This window comes from Chaetomium globosum, genomic scaffold (assembly GCF_000143365.1).
Source record: "Chaetomium globosum CBS 148.51 scaffold_2 genomic scaffold, whole genome shotgun sequence".
Taxonomy (NCBI): domain Eukaryota; kingdom Fungi; phylum Ascomycota; class Sordariomycetes; order Sordariales; family Chaetomiaceae; genus Chaetomium; species Chaetomium globosum.
Window position 1 is genome coordinate 3,561,481 of NT_165977.1, and position 11,310 is coordinate 3,572,790.

Below are 11,310 nucleotides of genomic sequence, written 5' to 3' on the forward strand. Positions count from 1 at the left end.
TCTGTTGACGGAATTAACGGAACCTCATGGTGCCAGAAGCCGCGGCGGCTGCCGCGACTCGCTCCTGGATCCGCTGTTCCGTGGAAACGTATAATCTGTCAAGATAGTCCTGGAAGCGTGTTAGTCTCATCATCGGCCCGGCCGTGTAACATGAGAGAGCCAAGGGTGATGCCGATTTCTCCCGCCTTTCATCCCCGCGCTTGGAGGAGATGTGGTGAGGCAAGCAGGGGCAAAGAACAGAAAAAAAAAAAACATACCATAGCTGGTGCATCCTTGACAATCTTGGCCACCTGTATCCCCGCCGAGATCAGCTGCAAGATATTCCGGTCATCCTTGAGCGGGCGGCTCTGGTGCTTGGCGGCGTGGCGCATCTCGAGCGAGTTCTCCAGGATGGTCACAAACTGCTTGATCTGGCCGTTGTACAGCACGCGGGCGGGGATGCGCCGCTTGGTGGCCAGCCGCTTCAGCAGGTACACCCACTCGGTCCACTCGCGGTCCTGGGGCCGCTCGACGGGCCGCATGTCCTGCGTCAGCGGGATCGGGAACTGGTACTTGGCCACGAAGTCGTACGCGCACTGCGACAGCCGGTCGTTGACCTGGTTCAGGACACTATCCTGCTCCTGCACCAGCAGGTGCGTCGGCAGCCGCGGCAGCTCCCGCTCCTGCATCGCCACGTACTCGGCCGGGGGGCGCTTGAGGTACTGGTGCGGGCCGTCGAACTCGTCCCGGTTCGACGGCCGCCTCAGCGTCCGCGGCTTGGTTCCGACGCCACCGTTGCTGACACCGCCGCCGCCGCCGCCGCCGCCGCCACTACCACCGCTGCCACCGCTTCCGCTTCCGCCTACGGTCCCGTTCATTCGGCCATTGGTCTTGCCGCCGCCCGGTGCCGCGGAACCGAGCATGGCATTGTCCAAAGAGTAATCCGAGAGGCTCGGGGAGGCCAGGTCATCCATGGAATCCGAGGGCGAGTATCTGCTCTGGTAGGGCGCCGGGTTGTTCACCGGGTAGCTCGGCGGCTGGTCCCATCCAAACGAACTCTTGAAGGAAACCGGCCCTGGTGCCGGGCTGGTATAGGGCCCCTGCGCCAGCCGGGGATTGCATGCTGGGATAGGAGAAAACGTAGGCTCGACGGGGGTTCGCCTGAGCTGGGAGACAACTCCCGCTGGAAAGTTGGCCGGCAGGTTATGGGTGGATGCAGCAGCGCCTGGTGTGTATGTCACGCTTTTGAGAGAGACGCTGTTATTCTCATGATCCTGAAAGAGAAAGAGGAAAAAAGAAAAGGGGATTTCGCTCGGTTGGCAATCTTACCTTTGCGGAAGAGACGGGGTGCTCCCCGTCTCAAACTTGGCACTATAAAACGGGTTATTGTAAATGGGGCTTGAGAGAGCCGTTAGCTGCCATGCACTCCTCTCCTGCCGGGCGGTTTCGAGGTTCTGTCCACACCTTCGTGAAGCAAGCCACCGCTCGTTGGTCATGGGAGCGGTCGGGCGGTAGGCAAAGTCTGCCATGATTCCTTTTCTCTCACTCTTTCACTCTCTCTCACACAATCTTGTGTGGGTCCTATCCGTCCCGGCTGGGTTCTGGTTTTTTTTTTTTCTCTGTTCTTTTTGTTCCCTTGTCCAAATGGTAGTATCCTTGGGAATGGGGCGTGGGGGGGGGGAGTCCTCCTTGAATGGCGCGATCGATCACTGCAGCAATGTCCTCTGGTCCTTGGAATTCGGCTGAAGAAAGAAAACAGCAGACGTGAAACAGAAAAGAGAACGGCCCAAGATAGTACGACTGTCAAGGTGCTAAGTCCAGATCCGAAGGGCAACCGAAGAAAAACCTGCGACCGGGATGTCCTGGGATAACGGCCACCAAACTCAAAATTTCAGGGGATCCACGGGGCGGCGAGAGCTTCACCGGGATGTGTCCTTTGGCGGTGGTAGCAGTTGGTAACCCGGGGGAACGGTCGACCAGACTGACGGAGTCCACCGAACGAATTTGTATGTGTGCCTCTCTCTGGGCGGGAGACAACGTGGCTCTGTTTCAAAGTCAAAGAATGTTGTCAAGCCCAGACAGGGTTTGGGGGGAGGCTAGGAAACGGTCCCAAGATGGAGACATATATGCCCCCGCTAGGGCTAGGTGGCAAGGTTGACGCTGTCAGGGCTGCAGCGCAGCAGGGCAGGGCAGGGCAGGGCGGCAGACCGAGCAGCCGAACAACAGCAGCTAGTCAGTCAGTGTAGGGCGGCGCAGCCAGTCCAGTCGCCCGCATCGAGAAAAGAGGAGAGGGGAGAGAGAGGAGAGAGGTGTTTCCTCCCACCCAAACCTGTCGTCCGCCGCCAGCTGGACAGCACCTTAACCGGGGAGAGGACCCAAGGAGCTACGCTAGAGGAACGGAGTGCGGCAGAGGACAAAAGGCGTTGTTGCCCGGTGTGAAGTCGCGCATGCACAAGCAGCTTCGTGACCTCCTTGGCGCCCGTCAGGTGGAGAAACCGGGAACCAAAGCAAGCCAAGTTGGGCCATGACGAGTGGGCGGCGAGCGAAGATCACCAAGAGGGTGAAAGCGGCCGAAGATCAGATGCAAGGGCAGTCCAATGGCTAGCAGCATTTCACAGCGACTCGGATCCGCTCCTCCGTCGCAAAAAACCTCCCACCACACCACACCACACCAACCATATGGTTGTCGTCGCAAGCGCCATGCTGAATGCCGTCTGCCGTCGAGGGAAATCAATGGCACAATGCGCACAATGCACACGATGCGCACAATGAGGGGACGGTAAGGTACCGTTGGGCGCCGATGGACTTCCGAAGCAGGCTTGCGCTGTCGCCCAACGCCCAGACAATTCAGACGCCCCGGCAGTCGCGATTGGTGCCAGGACACACACTCCGTCCCGAACAATGGCGGTGACGGTACGATATGATTCGGGGGAGGAGAGGAGCGTTGGGCAGGGACGCGCTTCGCTGGGCGAGCCCAACCATCCCGCAACGTCCGCATCTTGATCTGGTGCCACGCATCCTCATGCGCCCGATGCTCTTCCGGACCAGTGTGGGTTCGACGAGGAATGCCGTCTCGAACCTGCCGCATGTTGACACGCGGTGCGCTTCTCGCAACACCCCTGACAGTCCGGCTCTCTTTAAGAAGCGAGAGGGACGGCCGTGATGCGCCGCCCCGATTGCCATCCTTGGTGTTTTTGGAGCGAATTCGGCATGGCGGACTGCAGCGTGCCAAACACGGCGCGGACCCTGGCCGAGAAGAGACCCATTGATAAAGACTCGACCCAGCGCACAAATGCCTTTCTTACCTTTTCACGTGCGCTCACCCTAACACACTGTAACCGATCCCCGATTTCTTCAGCTTCGACGCGGCCCGAGCTCCGCTTTTCTCGGCACCTTTCCCGGCTCTAAAGCACACCAACTCCCGGAACTATCCCAGGTTGTCGCAATTCATCTTACTAGCTTGCGGACATTGAGGTCGCCGCCGCCACCGCGGCGCAGCCACTTTCTAAGCGCATGGCTTGACCGCCATGGCATCCTAGCCTTGGACTTTTGCCTTGTTCCACCGAGACTGGACTGCTCCTTTCCCCGAGCACAGCATGGTAAGTGAGGTAGATGGCCAGCCACGGAGCCGTCCTCGGATCATAACTCTACTTCCCTTCGGTGTAAGCCCCAAGCATCTGGGTGCGTCATGCCAAAGTCCAGCCGGACGGGACACTGAAAGCTGGTAAACGCTGCTCGGGAGTTAGTGCTGTTCGGTTTGACCGTTCATCCCGATGTGCGACGTTTGGACATCACGATGTCCGTCGCTGATGTCATCCATCGCCCCCTTGGGCTGGAGAGCGAGATCTCAAATCGTCGTCAAGTACCACCAAAACCCAACCGGCCATGACAGTTTCGCAGAGAACCCTCCAACCCTAACGACAATTGCCGAAACTAAGCGCCTCTGCTTTTTCGGACGGACTCCATCAAGGCCGAACCTGCAGGACACTGCAGGGCACTGCACCGCATCTGCACAACACTTGCATGAGGCTACACCTCGACCTTCACCTTCGGCAGTTGCATCCCGAAATGCTCTTTTGGGACATGCCCAAGCATTACCGAGAGGGCGGCGATAGCGTTGTGAAGCGTCAGCATGCTGTTGGCGAGGGCAGAGAGCCACACCAAAGAAGTATCCGCAACTTGGTGAAGAGCATCTGCTGTTGTGAGTGAGTGCGTCTCCCGAGTAATGGCCTGGGCCGATGGGAGATCAATATCTAACAGCGAGGCAGTGAATACCTTCTGCGGATTGTTCATGACTCGGTCACTTCCCGGAGCTCAACCACGATCTTGGTCGGCATGGAGCATGACATATCGAACTTCGGACGTAATGTTCAGGCTCACCATCTTTGTGAACTGGTCGTTGCTTAATCTCAAATTGGCGCTCGTCGAAACGTCTCTCGGAGGGAACCCTTAAGGCAGGGAAATGCTCACCTTCGCGTAACGTTCATGCCCCTGAGCCCCTTCTCGAAGCTGTTGTTAACAAACGTCTCCGGATTTCTCGTCTCGCTTCACCTTCGACGTACAGCTCTGGCATCTGTTCTTTGGTCCAGTAAATAAGCTCCTTTTATGAACAGAGACGTCTTCGTCCGAGTGTCATGGTGGCTTCTGGGACCGGTACCCTTGGAAGAGTTGGGTCTGGGTTGGATCTTCATCTTTCGAAACCTGGTGAGGTGAGTTCCCGGAAGTTCGCGACACAAGTTGCTGAAGCCATGCTTTATGCTTCAGCAAGGTTTGTTGGTGCTGTCAGTACCCCTTACCAGATCTTGAACTCCAGTTCATGCTGACTCCTCTGACATGTGTCGAGGTGTCTCATGAGACCCGAGTCATGATCAACATGTTCCTGAGGGGTGGCTCGCCTTGAAGGGATGTGAGTTGGCCGGCGACTTTGTCGTGCTTTGTCGTTTGCTGGCATGCTGGCATGCTGGATTGCTGGATGATTTGTAACAGAGCGAGGATCAACCGGACCAAGTCCTATGAGTCAACGCTCCATCGGGCTCCTATCAGTGGAAGTCTTCCACCTATTGGTTTGCCGAAGGTTGGCGCGGCAAACGCGCAAAAAGCTGAAGGCCGGCAGAGCCCCTCATCGACGCACGCAACCGGATCCGGCCTCTTGCCCCTCTGCCTCTCGCCCGGCACACATCTCCAGGTAAGGAGGTTTCGACCATGAGACGTTACCTCTTGATGCAGAAGATAAGCGACGATGCGAGCCACAGCAATCACGACATGCCACACATACCGCCCCTCATCAACATTGCCCGCCAGGTTGGCATCGACTTAACATGACTCGCATGGGGAACGGGGCAACTGTCTCGGCGTCAACTTGCCCCAGAGGCTCGAGGCTGGACAGGGCGAACACGGCGACCCGTCACCTGGTCGGAATTCCAACAGTCTACCCTCGCCCCGAGGCTGCGTTGACCACCAACACGTCGAGGGCACAATACTGCTCGGGCCGACCGGCCACCACGCGCTTGAATGGCCAGACATCGTCCACTTAAACGCCAAAGCTCACACCAGAGCCCATGACCCTCCCACATTCGTCGACGCGCATCTTTGCTCTGCATTGCCTTGCAGACCACTCGACACACACAACACGGCGGATAGCGACAGCAATGTGAGGACAGCTGGCTCTCGTGGGTCAGATGCGGCTCCATGTCGCAGGGACTCGCATGACAGCGGGGAAGCTCAAACGTCATAGTGAGAGCAACAGCGGGGTCATGGTTCCCACGAGGCTCGCGTATCTCGCTGACTGCCTGCGTCTGCTTGCGTCTGCACAAGCAGAGCGGCTGTATCTCGACAGCGCCGCAGCGCAGAGCATCGCGGTCGGCGGCACGCGCGGATTCTGGAGGCGTGCCATGGCGAGCTGGCAGTTTGCGCTGGCCATGCCAATGCTGCCGTCAATTGAGTCCGCATGAAGAGCCGGCGAATGCGGAAGCAGAATCGGCTTGCTCCCCTCACGAGATGGCCGGAGGAGTGGGCTAGCCCGTCTGCAGTGATGCGTTGGCACTCTGTCTGCTGCTCCCCAGGCCCCTGTAAATGTTGCAGGCTAGCCGTGGTTGGAGCTTGTTGGTGGTCGTGATAGGTCCGAATGCCCTCCCCCTGCCCCGCCGAGACCCCCATCAAGCAACAGAAACAAGAAACCAGCACCAGTCAACAGCGGTGTGCGATGCAGGCGTGCGGGTCTGACCTATAGGAGAGTCGGAAGGTCTCTGCCAGCTCAGCGCCGCCTTAATGTGACAGGTCGTGAACACGGCGGCCGGCGCAGCATCGTGAGAATTCGCGCGCGGATTGGTGAGTGAAAGTGCAGGAAAATGCGGGAGAAGCGGCAGGAAACATTGTGATGAGCAAGCGCCCAGAAGGAAGCGGGGCTCTTGCTCATTTGAAAAAAATGCTCATTGAATTGCAAGGGGTGGAAAGGGAAGCGACGACCAGGGACGATGCCCCAGGATTAAAACCCGACTGCCCCTTCTCTTGCCCAACTGGATGCTCTCTCCCTCTAATTTTCCAGCCAGAGCCCAACGACCCGCAAAACATTTCAGCCCAACACGAAAACCCCTCGACCCGGACTTTCATCCTTAGCCTGTTGCTCTCTGCACCCCTCTTGGCCTCGTTGCCTTCTTATACGCCAATTCTCCGCCACCTGTCATCTGTTCTCTTGCTTTCTGATCCAGGCCGCGCACACCCCAGACCCCAGACTTTTGCTTCCATCACGCCCCAAAAAAGGATTCATCTGTTGTACGGCAGCATTCCTTGCAGCACGACATCAGTTCAGTCCACAGGATTTCCATCTGCCACAAGGATTCGGACACGCGGGAGCCCCCGTTGCTGTCTGCCACTCGGAATCGAGCAATCAGCTTGCTCTTGAATGCCTCCAGGAATGTCTTCCATGGTTATGCCCCGGACTGAGACCATGCCTGGCTACAACCACATTGAACTGGACGAGGTTCACACCCCCTCGAGGTATTTTGCTTTGCTTTCATACTGTTTTCCTGGGAGGTCCATTGTGCATTTTGGCGTTCTGCTTTTTCCTGTTGCGAATCAAATCATGTCCTTTCCTATGTGTCGACCCAGAGGTCCCTCAGTGAGGCGAGCCTAAACGGTCAACTGGCGACAAAAATTCACCGAGGACAGCCACAAGGAGCCACTGAGGATCATGCGCTGCATTTCACCTGGAGCCCACACATGCCCGGACGCTTGTTTTCCATGGACTGCCATGCGCACACTACCCATGCTGGATCCGACTCGTCCGAGTCGCGGAACAAGAACAGCCAACCCTGTCTCTGACTAGGAAGGTTGCTTCTCAAAACGTTATTGTCATCACAAGCTCCTCGAGCTCTTTTACACAGTAAGTTTCACCAACGACTTGGCCGGACTTGGACCTCGACAACCATCACAGCTTTCTGGTTTTCTTTTCTTTTATGGACACCGCAATCAGTGCATTTTCAAACTACAACAGCCTTGGTCAAAGGACAGGACGCCAAAAGGATTTTCATTGCTTCACCGGTCTTCCTGTGGATAACGATTTTGTCAGCTTAACTGGAAATGGCTGGAACCAAGGCAACTCGACATGGACATCTCGCTCCCCTGATACCCTGTTTCTCTCTCGCCACTTGAGGTTTCTCTTACATGGACGCCCTGACAACTGCATCCCCTGGATACACTCAGCCCAACATGACAACATTGTACCTTGTTTCGATCTCCTGGACGCTGTCCATCCGTACAAGGATTGATGCCACTGTTTTGACGACCTTCACGACACCTCGCCCTTCTGGAATTTGAACCGAGAGCTCGGTTGAGCTAATCAGCCTCGCCCAATCTTGCCCGAATGCCCTTGGATCACCCCTTTAGTCACAAGCCCAGGAACGGATTGCTCTTGATTATGACCGGATTTTTCTTTTCTGGCTTTTGGCCCGCCAATGCGTTGTCTTTTTCTTCCATGCCGGAACCCGACAACACGCTCAGTTTGGTTTGTGACCATCCCCTGTGACAAGCCGCAGAGCTCCTCAACTAACACTCCGCGCCGCAGGAACAAAGTTGTGCCATCTGATGCCATTTCCTTGGTCTTTCCTCAGACTTGCATCATGCCAAACAGTGGTTGAACAGCACACTAACTCTACCCAGCGAATACAGCTTTGCTCAGCCCAACATGCTTCCCTCCAATGCTTCCGGGATGTTTTCCTTTTGTCAAACAGGACCAGCGGACCTGGCGGGTTCGTCCTGGGACGCGACAGTTGAAGGATCACAGAACTTCCCTGAGCTCGCAGATGCTGCGGACTACTACACTGGAGAAACCGAGGATTTCGTTCTTCCCTTTGGCCAAAACACCCCCAAACCGGACCATCTGGATGCCTCAGATGACTTTCAGGCCAGGTGGACTCCCCTCGCAGTCGAGGGCAAGGCTCTGAAGGCGGAGCCCATGCGGAGAGGGACTTCGCGCAGCTCCGCGGGGAGCCACAAGAACAGGAGCACCAAGATCTCCGCCCAGTCAGTCAAGAAGAACCGCTCAAGGGTCCAGACCATTCTGTCACAGACGTCTTCGCAGATGTCCAAGCTTGACATGTCAGGTAATGCATCGGCCTACGCTCAGGGCCGCATCATGGACGTTCAGCAGTACCTTGCTCAGGACCTGGACACTCTTTCTGTTTCGCCTCAGGTGAACGGCGCTGCCATTCTACCAGGGACTCGTAGGGTTTCGCGGATGGAACTTTCCCTAAGCTGAAGACATTCGGAGGCGCCCACGGCCCCAGACATGTGAACCCCCCATATCTTTAAATGCTCGGCCTTCATCGGCGGATTCCCACCCACTCGTGGGGGCTCGCTGAGCCCCGTTGATTCGCCGCTTGTCTTCCCCCGAGGCTGCAGGACGGCTCAGACGATGTCTGGTCTGCCCGCGCCATCCGCCTCTTCCCCCCGCAGACAGCCCAGCACTCAAACTCGCCAGCTCTGCAAAGGCCAGTCACCCAGGTAAGCTGTGCTCTCCGACACCGTGTTAACACAGTATTTTCTTACGCATTCAGTGCCACAGGTTGAACCGCAAGCTGGATGCTTCGCAATATGTCACCACTGAGGACCTGCACGGAAACATGATCCCCGCCATCGGCGACGATGGCTTTGCCCTGCCCCACTCTGCCTTCGGCTCCCGCCGTATGAGCGGCGAGGGCGAGTCTGCCCGGGACCACTACCTCTACAAGAACGCGTTCCCCCACGCGGACGGCCTCTTCCACTGCCCGTGGGAGGGCCAGGCGAGCTGCAACCACAAGGCCGAGAAGCTCAAGTGCAACTACGAGTAAGGACGATTGCCTCCTCTCACCCCTGACCTCAAGCAACTGACCCCATCGCAGCAAGTTCGTGGACTCTCACCTCAAGCCTTACCGCTGCAAGGTTGAGGGCTGCCAGAATGCCCGGTTTTCTTCTACTGCCTGCCTCCTCCGCCATGAGCGCGAGGCTCACGCCATGCACGGTCACGGGGAGAAGCCTTACCTGTGCACCTACGAGGGCTGTGAGCGCTCTATCGCCGGCCACGGTTTCCCCCGGCAATGGAACCTCAGGGACCACATGAGGCGCGTGCACAACGACAACGGCACCACTGCCCAACCCGCTTCTCCTCCTCCTTCGGGAGCTGCTACCACGTCGAGGGGACGCAAGAGGAAGAGCGACGCCGCGGAGAAGCAGTCCAACCAGGAGAAGCCCAGCTCTCGGAAGTCATCCAAGGCTGCGGTGGAGTCGGTCGCCCAGGCTCAGAAGCAGCCCGAGCCGGTCGCTCACCCCGAGCTTGACCAGTGGTATGAGCACCAGAAGTCGCTCCAGACCTTCATCCAGGGATGCGTCCAGCCGGACGACGCGCAGACTCTCCAGTACATCAAGGATGCCCAGGAACACCTGAACGCCATGGGAAAGATCTCGCACGGCCTCATCCAGGGATCGCGCCGCTCGTGGAGGGGTTGAATACCGTGAGTTCTATCCTCCATGACTGACTTGCATAACATTTCGCTAATACGCACTGCAGTATGAACCCATTTATCATCTAGACACGCTGTGTTGGATGTGACGGTCTGCAAGTGCAGATTCCCTTGCTAGGTACTTCGGCGTCTCCAAGATGATGCCATTACCATTGGATAGCGAGGAGACACAGATCTCGCGGCCTACCATGGCCGCGTCCCAACACGGCACGAGCCGGACCACCCCGGATGAGATGTCGAGCCAAGGCCGACGACCCCCGGGACTTTGTCTGGCCCTAAATGTGGATGGGTCGAGACTGGAGTATGCTGCTTGGAGACTCGCATAGCGAGCTACCATTGCGCTGCTCTTGTTGGGTATGAACACGGGGATCAGTCAGTGGGACTGAGAGGAATGGGTGGAGGCGGAGGAAAAGAAGAAGAAAAAGTAAAGAAGAGTACAAAAAAGTAAAAGGTGCCATAAATTGGTCTCCTGATGGTACAGTCACGTCTACGACACGGGGCAATTGGGAGGAAGGCTATGGGTTACGACTTGATGATTGATGACCTTCCTCTGTTTGGGATTTTTTCTTGGGGTTTGGTTTGGTTAGGATGGTTTAGGATATCCGGTCGCAGTTAGAATATTTGGACTTTTGGTTCTCGAAACATTGGACATTTGGCGTTTGATAGAAGATCCTGTAGCCTCAAGGCAGCACATAACAAAACATGAGCAATTTTGACAGTTATTTCAAGACTCTGAGCATGAGTTTTTGGTTTGATGTGTTGGTGATGTGTTGGTGATGTGGGAGGTGCCGAAGGATAAAATGGGGTCTGAACAACCCTTAGCAACCCCTGGATGCGCTGTAAATTCAGAGGGTCCTTGAAAGGAACGCTGGAGGGTTGGTGGTGAGTTTGGTGGTCGGAAGCGTTCCGGCAGTGGTTCGAGGGGGTGTGGATTGAGATGGGTGTGGCAATGGGTTCACCGACCAACCATCTGAAAAGAGAATTCAGGCCAGAATCTGCCCTAAAATTATCCTATCTATCTATCTACTCCTTGTTGCCTAATTGGCCCCTTTTGATGCACCAAACTCACCAATAAACCCCCACTTCCCATCATCGAACAGGAAGCAACAAGAACTGAACGCAGCCCTTCATCCACCTTTTTCAACCTCCAATCTCCAACCTCCTCCTCAACCCCCAGAATCCCTCACCCCTCCTTCGATCAAACAAGGGCAGACATCATCTAGCTATTAGGCATTCTCAACGAGGCAGCAAATCCTCCCCCGTCAGCAACGTCCCGTTCTCGATTCGCCGTCCGGGTGCGCCCGCGCCACAATGCCGTACGGCGGGCATGTACCGG

General features: G+C 56.7%; 3 protein-coding genes across 3 annotated transcripts; 2 read left to right on the forward strand and 1 right to left on the reverse strand.

Annotated features, from left to right (window-relative positions):
* Positions 1-13: 13 nt before the first annotated feature.
* CHGG_03242 (uncharacterized protein) lies at positions 14-1,508 on the reverse strand (the record flags this gene model as incomplete). The annotated part of the gene is made up of 4 exons (XM_001229757.1): positions 14-109; positions 258-1,221; positions 1,309-1,350; positions 1,444-1,508. 4 exons carry the CDS (start codon positions 1,506-1,508, stop codon positions 14-16), a joined length of 1,167 nt encoding a protein of 388 aa, XP_001229758.1.
* A 2,067-nt stretch (positions 1,509-3,575) lies between these two features.
* On the forward strand, positions 3,576-5,301 carry CHGG_03243 (uncharacterized protein; the record flags this gene model as incomplete). Its single annotated transcript, XM_001229758.1, has 5 exons — positions 3,576-3,578; positions 4,036-4,184; positions 4,593-4,688; positions 4,966-5,053; positions 5,206-5,301. The coding sequence occupies 5 exons, from the start codon at positions 3,576-3,578 to the stop codon at positions 5,299-5,301; spliced, it is 432 nt and encodes a 143-aa protein (XP_001229759.1).
* A 2,860-nt stretch (positions 5,302-8,161) lies between these two features.
* CHGG_03244 (uncharacterized protein) lies at positions 8,162-9,960 on the forward strand (the record flags this gene model as incomplete). The annotated part of the gene is made up of 4 exons (XM_001229759.1): positions 8,162-8,668; positions 8,878-8,979; positions 9,033-9,301; positions 9,357-9,960. 4 exons carry the CDS (start codon positions 8,162-8,164, stop codon positions 9,958-9,960), a joined length of 1,482 nt encoding a protein of 493 aa, XP_001229760.1.
* Between the last annotated feature and the right edge of the window lie 1,350 nt (positions 9,961-11,310).